Below are 16,886 nucleotides of genomic sequence, written 5' to 3'. Positions count from 1 at the left end.
TCAAAGTGCAACAGCGCTGAAAGCTGGCCTGGTAAAGAAGGGGGTATAAGTGCCCGGTAGGCAAGTGGGTAAATACTGGTACCCCATTTCTGCCATACTGAGCCTTGGATCCAATCTGACTAATGACAGGTACAGAAAATCATTGCTAATCCTAGACTGAAACATAGGGTCATTTTTTAGATTAGCATTCAGCTTGGTTTCACACTGATGCGGCGTTTTTTGTGCGAATTCCGCACCGCATCTTAATCGCACCCCATTCATGCGAACCGCTGCAGGTGCGTATGTTAAGTTAACAACACCCCAAAATTGGTTCAAAAAACGCGGTGTGATGTGCAAAATCAGATCGTATTCTAGTGCGGATCAAAAAAAGAGGTCCTGCACCTTTTTAGTGCACATGCATTGCAATTTGAGCCATACAAAATCTAAGCCTCCAATCGCACCGCACACAAATCGCAAGTGATTTGCACAGGAATGCGGTGTGTTGCCCGAATCACATGCATTATGCCGCACCACATCCGTGTGAACCCAGGCTAAATAAGAAAATGGTTTGAGAAACAATTGTATCGTTTACATGAACAAAGCTGGAATGGCTCCCTTTAAATCCCAATGATGCTGCCAACAGACTGAAAGTTCTAATGAAGTAGAGTAAAGAGAGACGATTACGCTCTACTTTCTCCATAAAAGGCCATATCTGGGGTTTTCTTGAAGAGAAATGTTCAGTAAACAAAGCGGGGGATTATTGTGACCTCTTAAAAGAATTATTTCTGAAGTTGGCACCTTCTGAGTTTATGTGAAGATGGTTTACATTTCCTGGATAAAATCTACAATGCGGCAATTGCTAACAACCATCGATCATTTGGGCCATTCGGGTGGGGGGGGGGGGGGGTAAGCTGGAGAAATTCCCCGGCTTACACTACTGCATTGTCATCCCTGTTGACAGCAAGTAATAATCCTGTGTTAAACCAGACCTATAAAGGGAGACCCCTCCACTTCCCTGGATGGAACACAGAAGTAGCCCAATAATACCTCGCTACAGGAGGAGGAGGATCAGCTGAGAACACATCATCAAACACCCAGGAATTCGGTCACACGAACAAATGCTTTGGTGGTGGGTCACATGACTGGCAGTGGTGAAAACAGCGATGCCTCTCGATGGAATTATAAGGTACTCAGACCAGTTATGACATAAAGTGATGTAAACCCAAACTGAAAGAGATTTATTTTACTAACGCTTTGTATCATAAACATTTTTTTTTTTGCCTAACCACACATATCTACCTTTTTTATTCTTAGTAGTGTCTCAGTGCTGCTAAACTCCTCCCCTTTCCAGCTTCTTTATGGTCTACGTCACGGTACGGTGTCAGGCTTGGAGACCAATACCTATATCAGTAGAGACTCTCCCACCGACCATCAGGAAAAATACACAAGCAGATCACCTTGGTAGATGACGCAGGCTCACCTGAGGTGCAGGGTCTAAGTACTAACCAGCATTTGCCAGAACTCATGATGGTGGAGATGGGTTTTGCAGCATGCTAGTAGCAGGTAGCAGATCGTGGTCCACAGTATTGCCCCCCCCCCCCCCCCAGGAGGTGAACAAGTTAGGGTTGAGCAGCAGATACAGCAGGTAGGGATAAGCAGAAGCGTAGTCAGTAAGCAAGCCAAAGTTCGGAAACAAGTGGCAGCGGAGATACAGACGGCAGTAGGAGAGACAAGAGCGAGATATTGGCAAGAGAGAGCACAATAATTTGCCAAACGGGAAATGCAAAATGGGACGCTCACGAGAGGAGCTAAGGGTTCAAAGTTCGAGATAAACAAGGTTCAAAGCAGGATCATTCAAGAAATCGTCCAGGGAGCTGTCCAGCATCCCAGCAGGAAGAGACGTCGCCAGACACAGCAGAGGTTGCAGGTTCAGACTCAGAACCTGACAGTCTACATGCACTCTAGCAATTGCAGCACAGCATTTATCTGGACAGGTTTTCTGATGGCGACAACCATGGCTGCCTTGCTATGGCTGCCTGTAGTTTCCACTGTGAGTGCACAGATGGAATTGGGTGTTGTTGAAGCGCTGGACGCAAAGGTATGATCTTCAGTCTTAAAAGGCAGCTCTCTATTATATGGGGTATTCCTATGGGTCCCTGAAGTAGTTAAAAAAAAAAAAAAGTATAAAGGACGTGACTGCCCATAGACTGGAGTCTGCATTGTTACAGCCTTATATACCCCAGAAACCACTAAACAGCTCATCCACTCCCTCATCATATCACGACTCGACAACTACAACTCCCTCCTCACTGGCCTGCCTCGCCGCTGGCTATCCCCGCTTCAGTCGATACTGAATACGGCTGCCAGACTCATTCACCTTTCCAACCGCTCCGTCTCCGCCACCCCCCTCTGCCAATCCCTCCACTGGCTTCCGATTGCGCAACGGATCAAATTCAAAATCCTAACACTGATGTACAAAGCTGTCCACCACACTGCCCCGAACTACATCACCGACCTAATATCCAAGTACCACCCAGCACACACACTCCGCTCCTCACAAGACCTCCTTCTCTCTAGTTCCCTGGTCTCCTCCTCCCATGCCCGCCTCCAGGACTTCTCCAGGGTGTCACCCATCCTCTGGAACTCCCTGCCCCAACCCATCAGATTATCACCTACTCTCCTCTCCTTTAGGCGCATCCTGAAAACCCATCTCTTCAGGGAAGCCTACCCCACCCCCTGCTAACTTGCCGACCTCCTCCACTCTTCCTACCACTCCATCCCCCACAGCTATCTCCTCCTGTGCCACCATCCCCTACCTCCTAGATTGTAAGCTCGAAAGAGCAGGGCCCTCGATCCCCTCATGTATTGCATTGTATTGGTATTGTTCTGTCACATGTCCTGTCCCCCTTTGTAATAAACAGCGCTGAGCGAACTATTGGCACTTTATAAATACTGTATAATAGTAATAATATGCTGGTATAAGAAATGACCTTTACTTAACTTTCCCTATTTATTTACTTAAGGTTGGTTCACACTAGTGGTTGAGAGGCAGTAAAACTCTGCAGTTAAGCCACACTTAACATTCCCCAACTGCTGTCCCTTTAGCTGCAGAGGCAGTGACCAGAAGTGTATACAGTGTTATAATTCCCTGTTGCTTTCAGGTTTTCCTGTTGCTGTTGGGGTAAATGAGGTCATTCTGCAAGCACCCTGCAACTGTGTGCATTGCATGTGGATGTGGTGTACTAGTGAGGGGTTGAAGGAGTTAAAGCATGTAGTTAGGAGGCGATACAACACTCCTCTCTGCCTATCAAAATGCTCTGGAGAGAGAGATCCAAACGCAGATCACTCTTTAGAAAGCACAGTTTGTGTGAACGAGTCCTTACTGGATGGAGGATGACAGCCAAGGATAGGCGGGAGTGTGTGAAAACCAAAGTTGGTGTAAACAAGCCCTATATGCTGAATTCCAGAAGGAAATAAATGACAAACTAATGCAGCTTTCTATTCAATAATCCATCACGGAATTTATTTTTACAACCCCAATTCCAATAAAGTTGGGACGGTGTATAAAATCTACATAAAAACAGAGTGCAATGATTCGCAAAATCCCATATTTTATTCACAACAGAAATCAGAAAACATACAAATGTGAAAACTGAGAAAATGGACCATTTTAAGAAAAAAAAAAAATCAGGTCATTTTTAAATTGATGGCAGCAATACGTCTCAAAAAAGTTGGGGCAGGGCAACAAAAAGCTGGCAAAGTAAGTGCTAACAAGGAAGATCATTTTGCAACTAATTAGGTTAATTGGCAACAGGTCAGTAACATGATTGGGTATAAAAAGAGCATCTTAGAAAGTCAGAGTTTCTGAAAAGTAAAGATGGACAGAGGTTCACCAATTTGTGAAAGAGTGCATCTAACAATTTTAAAATAATGTTCCTCAAAGTAAAATAGCAAAGACTGTAAATATCATCATCTACAGCACATAATATCAAAAGATTCTGAGAATCTGAAGAAATATCTCAGTGCAAGGGACCAGGCCAAAACACAATATTGGATGCCTGTGATCTTCAGGCCCTCAGATGGCACTGCATAAAAGTGGAGCTCCAATCAAAGCTAAAAAACAAAAAATAAAAGTCAGCAGCTACAATAACTAGCTGCTGATTTTTAAAAAAACAGCCAGTCACCTGTCCCTCGACCCTGTGGTGTACTCACCGCAGCTGGTTTCACTGGCCGTCCTCGCTTCCCGTCACCAGCATATTAAGTGGACAGCTGGCTTTGACAGCTTCTGATCACCTAGGTCAGGGGTAGGCAACCTGAGAGCCGAAGGACTACAAGTTCCATCATGCCACTTCAAGTCATAGCTGTAACTGTCAGTTTTGTAATCTTTGCAATGCCTTATGGGAAATGTACTTCCACAACAGCAAGAGAGCCGCAGGTTGCCTACCCATGACCAAGGTGGACAAAGCAGAAGTGTGAGCAGGTATCCGCTCCCCAAAGGTGCCAATTCCTCACGGGGAGTGGGGCACCGGTACTTGAAGCAGAATTTCCCCTTTCGGATGGAGCTGTATTTTAACCACTTCAATATCGGGAACTTTCACCCTTCCGGTCCAGGCCAATTTTCAGCTTTCAGCACTGTAGCCGTTTGAACGAGAATTGCACGGTCATGCAACACTGTATCCAAATGAAATTTTTATAATTTATTTGGGACAGATAGATCTTTCTTTTGGTGGGATTTAATCACCACTGTGTCTTTATTTTTTTAATTTGTTTGCTAAACAGAAAATAAAAAAAAAAAAGATTTTTCTTAGCTTCTGTTATAAAAATGTGCAAATAAGTACATTTTCTTCTTTACTGATGTGTGCTGATGAGGATGCACTGATGACCAGTGCCCTGATTGTCAGTATGAACATCCAATGTCACAGGAAAGCTGGTTATTGTCTTTCTTTTCCTCAGCACTGTGACGGCACTGAGGAAAAGAAATGCTGCTAACTGGCATTTGTTTACATGTGATCAGCTGTGACTGGACACAGCTGATCACATGGTAAAGAGCCAGCGTCATTGGCTCTTTACCCTGATCAGTGATGAACTGTGTCTGAGGGACATAGCTCACCACCGATCGCAGTTTGTCCCCGGGGGGGGGTGCATACGAGTGGCGGGACTGGGAGGACGTCATATGATGTCCACCTTGAAGGACGTAAGGTCAATCTGTTATTGGCCGGGTGGGAATCAGTTAAAAACTGACATGATTCTGAGGTGGACATCACTTCATGTGCTCAGGAATGCTTCCAAAAATCACTGTCTGTGAGCACAGTTCACCGAGCCACCCAGAAATACAGGGTAAAGCTCTATCATGCAAAGAAAAAGCCATATCTGAAAATGATCCAAAAACTCCACCGTCTTCTCTGGGCCAAAGCTCATTCAAATTGGTTTGTTGCCAAATGGAAAACTTCTGTGGTCAGACAAATTGAAATTTGACATTCTCTTTGGCAACCATGGGCGCCGCATCCTCTGGACTAAAGAGGAGAGGGATCTTTGGTTTGTTATCAGTGCTCAGTTCAATAGCCTGCATTTCTGACGGTATGGGATGGGGGGATGCATTGATGTGTATGGAATGGGCAGCTTGCACATCTGGAAAGGCATTAATGCTGAAATCCAGGTTTTAGAGCAGTTTATGTGCCCACCCAGACGACGTCTTTTTCAGTTTAAACATTTAATATGTTTTCAATTGCGTACTGTAAATAAAGATATGGGTTTATGAGATTTGCAAATCATCGCATTCTGTTTTTATGTACATTTTACACAGGGCCCCTTTTATGGAATTGGGGTTGTAGAATGCGAGAAGTGTAAATATCTGAATTTAACCCGGTATTCGCTTTTTGCAATACTTCTACAGCAGAACTCTGGGAAAGGCAAAAGGACCATGGGATTATAAGGAGGAAAGCAGAGTGACTGATAAAATCAGTCTGCTGCTCTACTATACTGCCCAGTCACAGAATGGGGGAGGAGTAAGACTTGTTGGCAGGGGCAGACTGACAACTCATGGGGCCCCCGGGCAATAGGAGATCATGGGGCCCCTGTGTCCTTGCCCAAACTCAAAAAAGCCTATGAAAAAGGTAGCAGGGGCATCTCATGGGACCCCCTACTGACCCCAGGCCCTCAGGCAGTGCCCAAGTTTCCAAATGGTCAGTCCGCCCCTGCTTGTTGGTATTCCTTAACTGCAGCAAAAAACAAATCAGGTCTCTAACCCTGCCAGACAGGTCTGTGCTGTGTTATAGAACTGGGAAAAAAAAATCTCAAAACTGGATAGACAAAATACAAATTGTCAGGTAAAACAGCTCACAAATGTGTATGTTACATAAATATTTAGCGGTTTTCCAGGAGTTCAGCTATAAAATGAACAAAAGACAGAATTTTAAAAGCACGGCTGTCCCTCTGAGAATCTTAAACGTATATGTTCCTTTTGCACGCCATGGGCTTTGATATGATGCAATAAGGCTGTGTGTTGTAAGACACTGCACAATACAGGATTACAATTTTTAGACTGACGATTCAGAGCAACATGACACAAAGAATCACCAAGGTAATACAAAAGGCACAAAAATCTGCAAAGATAACAATGCCACGTTAACTGTTCCTCACACGCATGATACTTTGCTGAGAAAGAAGATGGCGCATCTTCTGTGTGATTATTTGGAAACGCTAGGAAATCTGTTTATGCTAAGAGTTGCTGCATAACATATTCAGAGTGCCAGGAAGAGTGCATTGGCCTTTTGTAATGTACTGTATATATCAGAGCAGGTGCCTTCAAAAGCATACAAGTTGGTTCTTCTATCTCCAATAGCAGCCATTCTCAATATTGGTCCAAGAAACCCTAAGGTTCCTCCAGAGATTGCTAAGGGCTTTTTAAAGAGGATCTTCATGTCTTAAAAAAAAAAATAAAACTCAGCAGCTACAAATACTGTAGTTGCGGACGTTGGAAAAAAAAAAGGAAACTTTCCTGTCCAAAGACCCAGCGCCATCCTCACACGGGCCAGTTCTTTGCCGTTCTTTGGGTCTTCGGCACCAGCATGTTTACTAAGGGAAGCTGGCTGTGACACCTTATGGCTTCACAGCCGGCTTCCCATTGTGCACTTTGTGAATGATCCTGTAGCCTCCTGGGACCTGTGGTGTGTCCCAGGAGGTTGCAGAAAGGGGACTGAGGGGGGAAGAACTTCTGCTCTGATTGCCGAGGCAGTCGGAGAAGTGGGTGCAGGTACCTGCTAAAACTCGATACCTGCTCCCCCCCCCAAAAAAAAGTCTCCAAACGTGGGAGGAGTGGGGAGGGAGGTGTTAGAGCAGAACTTCCCTTTTAGGGTGAAGTTCTGCTTTGCGTAGCATCTTATTGATCTCTCAGGCTTCAGGACAACAATGATCTCTTCAGCTGTCTGTAAGGGTGACATACTGACACTGCTATAAGAGGGGCAATCTTTTCACTGGGCATCAATGCCAGGGGCATTATTGTCAAACCCACAATGGCTTTGTTTTAGTAGTGGTTTCCCTGGGTTATAAATGCTGAGAATGGCTGTTCTAGCGCATTTTGGGAGACCAGAAATCCAGTGAGTTCTAATATGGAAATAATGGCTTCACATGGTCTTTTCCATTTCAGCTTCCCAAGGCTTTCTACAAGTCTGTGAGGCAAATCAGTCATATTACAGCAACCCTGATTTGGGGGTCTCCTATGGCTGATGGAGGAAAAATTAATGCTTTATATTCTGGGTCTGAAAGTTTAACGTCTCCATCCAAACCTTCTTATTTCCTGAATGCAAACACCCTAAGAATAAGCATGAAATTTGAGTCCAAACAGTGCTCCGTGCTCATGTCTTCCAATAAACAGAGTCTTGGTGCTCAAACAATTCCAAAAAGTGCTTGGTGACCCCTGACCCTCTTCACTCCTCACTCACCAGATGGGTTGGACTTTTTGCTTTTTGGGCATAAAAGAGTCAATATCGCTTTTTGACTGGTAAGGTATGCTCATGGGTACTTCCAGGGCTCCTTCCCAATGTTATCTGTATCTATAACTGATATGTGTAAGACTGAGCTTACCGACAAATCCTGCTTTCCAGAATATAAACCAGAAGGGGGGACTCTCATAGTGTAGTAATAGTATTCCATTTATTTAAAGTAGATTAAAATCACACTCACATTGTTTAAAACATGAATTGCAGATAAAGTAGTACAGATGTGCGCTATCACTTTGTATTTCCGGAACACAGCTGAGCACGCTCCACTCACCGGACAATATGTCACTCGTAAAGCCAGGAACTAGAAATCAAATCAATGCGTTTCACTCCTCCCACAGGGTGTTTTCAAAGACAGTGACCTCCGATTACTGCATGGTATATACTGTATATATATCCTTTTTTAAAACCTCCATTTCCAGTGACGCACTTCCCATACCTCACTTCTTAAAAGAAGTAACAGCTTCACCTTACATCATACCGAATTCTACTTTCTACACCCAACTTATAACACATATACGCATTTATAAACCTAATAATTTTACGCCAGTTTAAAAATCTTTTAAAACATACAGTATATTATATAATTATACCAAAAAAAAGATGAAATTCTTTTTAAAATAAATAAAAACTAAAAACATGAAAAAATTAAAAGATTGAAAACAAAAATAAAAAAAAATTAAAAAAAATAAAATAAAATGAAAAAAAAAATAAAATAAAATAAATGAAAGGTTGAGAAATGCAGAAAATCCATAGCCTTAGATGAACCTAATGTATTTAACGCATAAATAATTACCAGTTCGACAGGAAACAATTAAGATCTATTTCAACATTCAACCCTTTGGGAGCTAAAGTATCTCGTTTTTGGATCCATCTTGTTTCATTTTGGGAGATGGCTTTCTACAAATGATCCCCTCTCCAATAGGGCTCTATTTTATCAATACTACAAAATTTCAAGAGTGTAGCATCCTTATTATGACAATTCCTGAAATGATTTGATAAGCTATGATGTTAAAATCCTTTTTTGATGTTATTTATATGTTCGCACAAACGTACTCCAAGCTTTCTCGATGTCCTCCCCACATACTGTAATTTACAAGGACATTCCAAGAGGTAAGTAACGTGGGTACTCCCCTATGTCATCAATTTTTTGAAGTTATAAAATTTTCCTCTTGTGTAGGATTGAAAATTTCCTTGTTCCGATCTTTACAGTCCTACATCTTCCGCAACTGAAAAAACCTACTTGATCCAAAAAAGTACTAATTATTTTAGGGGGATTCGTTAAGTTTTTGCTAATTTGTTCCTCGATGTGGGTGGTTTAGTATATATGAACTGCGGTACTTTCAGGAGTATTTTTTTTAGAATGTCATCCTGTAGAAGTATAGGCCAGTATTTTAAAAAAATTCTCTCTACACACTTATGTTGCCGTGTGTACCCTGTGATGAGTGCTGTCCCATAGTCTGTTTCATATCATTGATCTTTAGTAATTCTCTCTTTTTTTCTTTAGTTTAATTAGATTATTACTTGTATAACCCCTTTCTTCAAATCTACGTAATAAAATATCCGCCTGTTTCCATAATCTTCCATCTCACCACAGTTACAACTGATTCTCATCGACTGGCTTTTTGGGATGGTGTTCAACCATCCAGGGTGATGGCAACTATGTTTTGGAAAATACCCATTCCTATCTACATACAGTACTTGAAATGGGTGCGTGTACATTTTACTTTTCTTTCTATATATAGTGAGATCCAAAAAATGAATGGACTCCCTATTAAAATTTTCTGAAAATTAAATCCCATATTTGTTATTACTAATTTCTTTCATAAATTCCAAAAATGATTCCTGTAGCCCCTCCCATGCAATAAAAATATAATCGATATACCACCTATATAGTTTTAAATCTGGTCTAGTTATTCCATAGATTGACTCATGCTCCCATTTGCTCATGAAGAGATTGATGACTGAGGGTGCATAGTTAGCGCCCATTGCAACCCCTTTTCTTTGCCTGTAATATTTACCACTATCACAAAAGAAATTATTGCTCGTGGCCAGATCCAAAGCTTGTCTCAAAAATTCTCATTCTTTACTTTTCAAATTTTTGCTTTTTTGTAGAGCCCACACGACAGCATCCAATGCATCCCCTTGTTTGATATTAGTGTATAATGAATTGACATCAATACTTGCCAGGATGCGACTCTCAATAATATCCATCTTTCTTATAACGTTGGTCAGACCTTTACTATCCTTTAAATAAGCGGGGAAATCTTGTGCTAAAGGCTGAAGAAAAATTCAAGGTACTCCCCTATTCTTGCAAAAAAGGAATCCACCCTGCTCACTATAGGTCTTCTTGGTGGTTTATGTGGATCCTTGTGTACTTTCGTTACTTGAAAAAAAATTACAAGAGCTGCTGGCTCATCAGGTATTAAATAACTTGCTTCCTTTTTATTAAGTATAACATTCTTTTCTCCTGCATTAAGCAGTCTTTTAAGCTCAGCTTTATCTTTCCTAGCGGGATTTTACTTCAGTATTTCATAACTTTCCCTATCCTCTACCAATCTGTTTAATTCTTTCTCATAATCAGTCTAATAACCACTCCTTCCACCTTTGTCAGCTGGCTGAATTACAATCTTTTTCTTTTTCTCCAGCTGTTCAATCCCTTTTATTATATCTTTTTTCTGTCTATAGGGTGGGACTACTAATTCATCCAAATCCTGTTCCACCATTTTTTTTTAAAGTCTCTACACAATGATTAATTCCTACCTTAGGGTTAAAAGTTGACTTGTTTCTCAGATTAGTATGTATGCCCAAAAAGCAAAGCGTCCAACCCATCCGGTGAGTGAGGAATGAATAGGGGCAGGGGTCACCAAGCATTTTTTTGGAATTGTTAGAGAACCAAGATACTGTCAAGGAATATTTGTTTATTGGAAGACTGGTTGGAAGATATGAGCACGGAGCACTGTTTGAATGGACTCACGTTTCATGTATAATAATTAAACAATTTTGTTATGCACTGTGGTTTATAAATTTGGATTATCATTAGTGTATATCACTTGAGCAGCAGCAACATTTTATATATAATATTTATAGTGTAATTTTTGTAGCACGATTTTAGCACAAGAGCTCGGGTAATTTGTTGTTTGTTTTCACCCTACGAATAAGGACTTGAGGTCGGATGCCCCTAAAGGCACCCCTGGGGTGCTTTGAAGGCTGACAGGAGCCACCAAGCCTTGCTCAGACAAGGCCTAAAAGACAAAACATTATTGGACAGAGCAACAACTGCCCGCCCTGTAGAGAGAGTCTAATTGAGAGATGCTGACCACAGACTGTAGAGTATGACTAGACCTACAGATCCCACATGAAAGCAATGTGTTTTCAGTTTGTGGTACTCAGATACAGATAAGTTCTGCTTTAAAGTTATCTTTATCTGGGAAAATGTAATATTTATTTGGCGAATATTTGATCATATATGACACACTATATTGCCAAAAGTATTAGGCCGCCTGCCTTTACATGCACATGACTTTTAATGGCATCCCAATCTTAGTCTATAGGGTTCAATATTGAGTCGGCCCCGCCCTTTGCAGCTATAACAGCTTCAACTCTTCTGGGAAGGCCGTCCACAAGGTTTAGGACGGTGTCCAGAAGCACATTTGTCAGGTCAGGCACTGATGTCAGGGGAGGAGGCCTGGCTCGCAGTCTCCGCTCTAATTCATCCCAAAGGTGTTCTGTCGGGTTGATGTCAGGACTCTGAGCAGGCCAGTCATGTTCCTCCACCCCAAACTGGCTCCTCCATGTCTTTATGGACCTTACTTTGTACACTGGTGACAGGAAGCTGCCATCCCAAAACTCTTGCCACAAAGTTAAGAGCATGAAATTGACCAAAATGTCTTGGTATGCTGACGCCTGAAGAGTTCCCTTCACTGGAACTAAGGGGCGAAGCCCACCCCCTGAAAAACCCACATCATAATCCCCCCTCCAAATTTTACACTTGGCACAATGCAGTCAGGCAAGTACTGTTCTCCTGGCAACCGCCTAAACCAGACACGTCCATTGGATTGCCAGACAGAGAAGAGTGATTCGTCACTCCAGAGAACACGTCTTAACTGCTCTAGAGTCCAGTGGCGGCGTGCTTTACACCACGGCATCCGACGCTTTGCATTGCACTTGGTGATGTAAGGCTTGGATGCAGCTGCTCGGCCATGGAAACCCATTCCATGAATCTCTCTACACACTGTTGTTGGGCTCATCTGAAGGCTGCACCAAGTTTGAAGGTCTTTAGCTATTGACTCTGCAGACAGTTGGCGACTTCTGCGCACTGTGCGCTTCAGCATGCGCTGACCCCGCTCTGTCATGTGACGTGGCCTACCACTTGGTGGCTGAGTTGCTGTTGTTCCCAGTTGCTTCCACTTTGTTATAATCCCACTAACAGTTGAGCGTGGAATATTTAGTAGCCAGGAAATGTCACGGATGGACTTATTGCACAGGTGACAACCTATCACGGGACCACGCTTGGAGTCACTGAGCTCCTGAGAGCGACCCATTCTTTCACAAATGTTTGTAGAAGCAGTCTGCATGCCTAGGGGCTTGGTTTTATACATCTGTGAGCATGGAGGGGATTGGAACACCTGAATCATTATTTGGAGGGGTGTCCCAATACTTTTGGCAATATAGTGTATATGTAAAGCGCTGCGTAAAATGACGGCCCTATCTATATATATATACACACACACACATATATATATATATTTATATATATACATACACACACACACACACACACACATACATACATACACACACACATATACACGCACACACATACACACATATATATATATATATATATGTGTAACTGAAATAAATAATAAATAACAATTGTATGGCTTTCATTGTCAAATATAAGCAAAACTGGATGAAACATATTATAAGAATATTTGATCAGTAGAGAAAATTCCTTAAAGTGGAACTACACTGCATCTGAGCACCAGAAAGCAAAAATGCCATTTAATTCATTTCTAATATTGAAAGAAAATGCCCCTATCCATCATTGTCTCAGAGTTTTATTTTGCATCACGTTGAAATACAACCCCCCAGTATTTCTGGTCATGCCCATCTTGAGTAAGGGCAGATGATTCATGTAGCATTTACTTCCTGGGATACATCTGCCGTTAGCTCAGGCAAGCAAGCAGGAGGGTGTGATTAACTGAGAAAACCCTCCTGAAGACTCCTGGGATGTAGGACATAATTTGCCTAGGCCTGAATACCAGGAAATAACTAGTACAATGTTAAAAAAAAAAACAAAAACAAAAAAAACACAAGTAAATATGATCTAATTTCCTATGTATGTACTAATGCTAGCAGCATAAGGATTAAAAACAGTCCACGTTGACTGACAGAGTGAAGTTCAGCTTTAAGCGTATTTGATTTTGCGCCATTCGCACAGTAGCCACAACTTTATATATTGTGAGAAAAATCAATAAAATTACTGAGCAAATGCTGGTTAATGACTTACTCGATGTGCTACCCTCTCCTGCTCGCTATTCCTGAGGCAGCGCACCACCTACAGTGCAGACGTGATCCACGGCTTATGCATGTCTTGCAATGATTTATCTCAAACAAAACATATTAGATGTATACCTGATGTTACAGGGACAAAATGAACTGCATATTTCTCAACAAAAGAGGAAAATAAAACACTTCGGACTCACCAAACATCCACACATCACTGGCAGAAGTAAAGCGTCGAAAATTAATGGACTCGGGAGCCATCCACTTAATAGGCAATTTACCTTTGGAAGCTGTACGGATGAAGAAAAGCTTCATATTAATCTCTGTATAAAACTGGTCAGAGTGATTCATTTTAGCATCCAAAACAATTCTCAAGCCGTGGGATCCTGATGAAGATTGAATAAAGTGGGGTTTTTTTTGCATACACATTAATCAGCCTCCTTCCCTGGCCTTGCCTTTGTTACCTAATGAATTTAAAGCAGAGCTAAACTCTGTGATACTTGCCTATCTCTCAACAGTCTGACGTCCCTCGCTGGCATCTTCTACCTGGCTTCTTCTGGGTGTTGGGCTGCAACCATCTTCAATGGCTGGCGTAGCATAACATCCAATCCTGGCACACAGGAGCTGGGCCAGTATGTAAACTGAGCTGTGCTTGTGCAGCTCAAAGTACATTTCAAAGAAGACTTTCCAGCAGGCAGGTAGGTTTCTTTTATTGCAGAAGAGACATTGCAATTTTTTTTTTTTAGCCTATAATTACAGTGCCTTGAAAAGGTATTTATACTCCTTGAAATTTTCCACATTTTGTCATGTTACAACCAGGGGCGGACTGACAACTCATGGGGCCCCCGGGCAATAAGGGATCATGGGGCCCCTGTGTGCTTGCCCAAACTCAAAAAAGCCTATGAAAAAGGTACCAGGGGCATCTCATGGGGCCCACTACTGACCCCGGGCTCTCGGGCAGTGCCCGAGTTTCCAAATGAAAAATGTTTTTCAAAATTATTTTCAAATAAATCTGTGAAAAGTGTGGCTTGCATTTGTATTCAGCCCCCTTACTGATACCCCTAACTAAAATCTAGTGGAACCAGTTGCCTTCAGAAGTCACCTAACTAGTAAATAGAGTCCTCCCTGCTTCCGGTGTGCGCTGGGCTAATCTTTTGTGCAACCAGAGTCAATTGAAGAGTCCGGGCTGGAGCTCAGGAGTCTAACCATTCACAGAGCCATAAAAAGAGAAAGCTAGATGTGACCCACGGAGGATCCAGAGGGGAACCGTGACCAGCCTGTGCATACCTTAAGAGGATCTGGCTGACCTGTTGAGACAGCTGTGTTCTATAAATAAAATATTGCGCATCTGGTGAGTGCGCAGTTTGTCTATTACCAGATACACCACCTATGAATTGGAGATAGGAGCTTGGACCACCTATCCTGAGATCTCTTAAAGGATCCTCACGTTCATTATTTTGGACTTTTCACTTCAATAGCACTATAGCCACCTTTGAGTGGCTCTCCTCAGATTTTATCCACTTGATCACCTATTGGACTTAAGTACATAATTAATACATAAGCACGTTTGCCACTTTATATTACATGATTTTATTTGTGATCACCAATATCACTATTGGCACTTTATTATTCATCGGTGGCAATTGGTTTTGATTGATGTAACACTTCATTGTTTATATTGCACTTTATTTCACATTTATATCGTATATCTCAGCGCTGCACCTACTTTATGTTTTAGTAAATAGAGTCCACCTGTGTGTCATGTAATCTCAGTATAAATACAGCTGTTCTGTGAAGCCCTCAGAGGTTTCTTAGAGAACATTAGTGAACAAACAGCATCATGAAGGCCAAAGAACACACCAGCCAGGTCATGGATAAAGTTGTGGAGAAGTTTAAAACAGGGTTAGGTTATAAGAAAATATCCCAAGCTTTGAACTATTTCAAGGGGTACTAATACTTTTTCAAGGCACTGTATATGGCACAGTGGTTCCACGTTACTGTATCATTAAGTTCTCCATCAAAACTGAAAACAGCAATGCAAATATCTCACCTTTATAATAAGTACTGTCCTCCATATACCGTGAAAGCCCGAAGTCTCCTAATTTGACGCAGTCAGTGGATGAGACCAGCACATTTCTAGCAGCGATATCTCTGATAAAAGAGATTTGGATAGGTAAAGACACATGATGTAACACATATTAGAATCACTGTGTTGAGATCTACATTTCACTAAGCTAAACTATTATTTTACTAAAGAATCAACAGACAATACACAGGTATGCTCAGAAATACAGAAAACAAACTGTTTTCATGAACAAAATAAATGCATATATGTTTTCACTTTCCTTTAACCACTTGCCAACCGCGCTATAGCTGAATGACGGCTACAGCGCGGTTGTCCAGTTCTAGGAGGCCCATAACCGGCAACTGTCACAGAGGACATCTGTACTGATGATCAGTGCCCAGCAGTGCCACCCACCAGTACCCAGCAGTGCCACCCAACAGTGCTGCCCAGCAGTTGCATCCATCAGTAACCATCACTGCTGCATATCAGTGCAACATCGTCAGTGCCTCCTCATCAATGCCCAGCAGTGCCACCTTATCAGCGCCACCTCATCACTGCTACCTCTCTGTGCCACCTCATCAGTGCGCATCAGTGCAGCCTCATCAATGCACATCAGTGAAGGAGAAAAATTACCTGTTTGCAAAATTTTATGATAGACACGAAGAAAAACTTATTAATTAAATTAATAAGTTTATTAATTAAATTAATAAATTAAATATCACTAAAAGAAAGCTCTATTTGTATGAAAAAAATTATACAAATTTCAAATGGGTTTTTTACCAAAAACATGTAGCAGAATACATTTTGGCCTAAAATTTCTGACAAAATTGGATTTTTTTTATTAGATGTTTGATAGCAAAAAGTCAAAATATTGTTTTTTTGTCAAAATTGTTGGTCTTTTTTTGTTTAAAAAAAAAATGAAAAAGTAAGAGGTGATCAAATACCACCAAAAGAAAGCTTTATTTGTGGGTAAGAAAAGGACATAAATTTCATTTACGTTGCATGACCGCGCAAATGTCAGTTAAAGTAACGCAGCGCTGTATCGCAAAAAATGGCCAGGTCGGGGGGGGGGATAAATCCTCTGGAGGGCAAGGGGTTAAAGCTGAAGTGAAAAAAAAATCCTTATAACTTTAGTCACATCACTTACCTGTAAATAAAGGATGGCCCACAATGTCCCAGCTTGATCCTGGAGAGATTTTCACTGCAAGATGCCATACCAGTTTGAGGTCTTCGGGCAGAACAGCCAAAAAGATGGTCTCACAGGGACATGCCCCCTTCTCTAATGAGAAAACTTCCTTTGTTGATTACACTGCTTTTAGCATTATCTGTGAATA

General features: G+C 41.8%; 1 protein-coding gene across 16 annotated transcripts in view; it reads right to left on the bottom strand.

Moving 5' to 3' along the window:
* Positions 1–16,886, bottom strand: part of PTK2 (protein tyrosine kinase 2) — a 473,957-nt gene that overhangs the window by 120,049 nt on the left and 337,022 nt on the right. For all 16 annotated transcript variants that reach the window (XM_089654639.1, XM_089654641.1, XM_089654642.1 and 13 more), the window contains 2 exons: positions 15,538–15,638; positions 13,688–13,777 (listed from right to left, as the gene is read on the bottom strand). In XM_089654639.1, coding sequence (XP_089510765.1) covers positions 13,688–13,777; positions 15,538–15,638 — 191 coding nt within the window. The remainder of the gene's footprint in view (positions 1–13,687; positions 13,778–15,537; positions 15,639–16,886) is intronic.

Source organism: Staurois parvus, unplaced genomic scaffold, assembly GCF_062004578.1.
Source record: "Staurois parvus isolate SC_StPar_1 unplaced genomic scaffold, SC_StPar_1.0 ptg000783l, whole genome shotgun sequence".
NCBI lineage: Eukaryota > Metazoa > Chordata > Amphibia > Anura > Ranidae > Staurois > Staurois parvus.
Note: the sequence above shows the minus strand (reverse complement) of the source record. Positions and strands in the feature narration are given on the sequence as shown.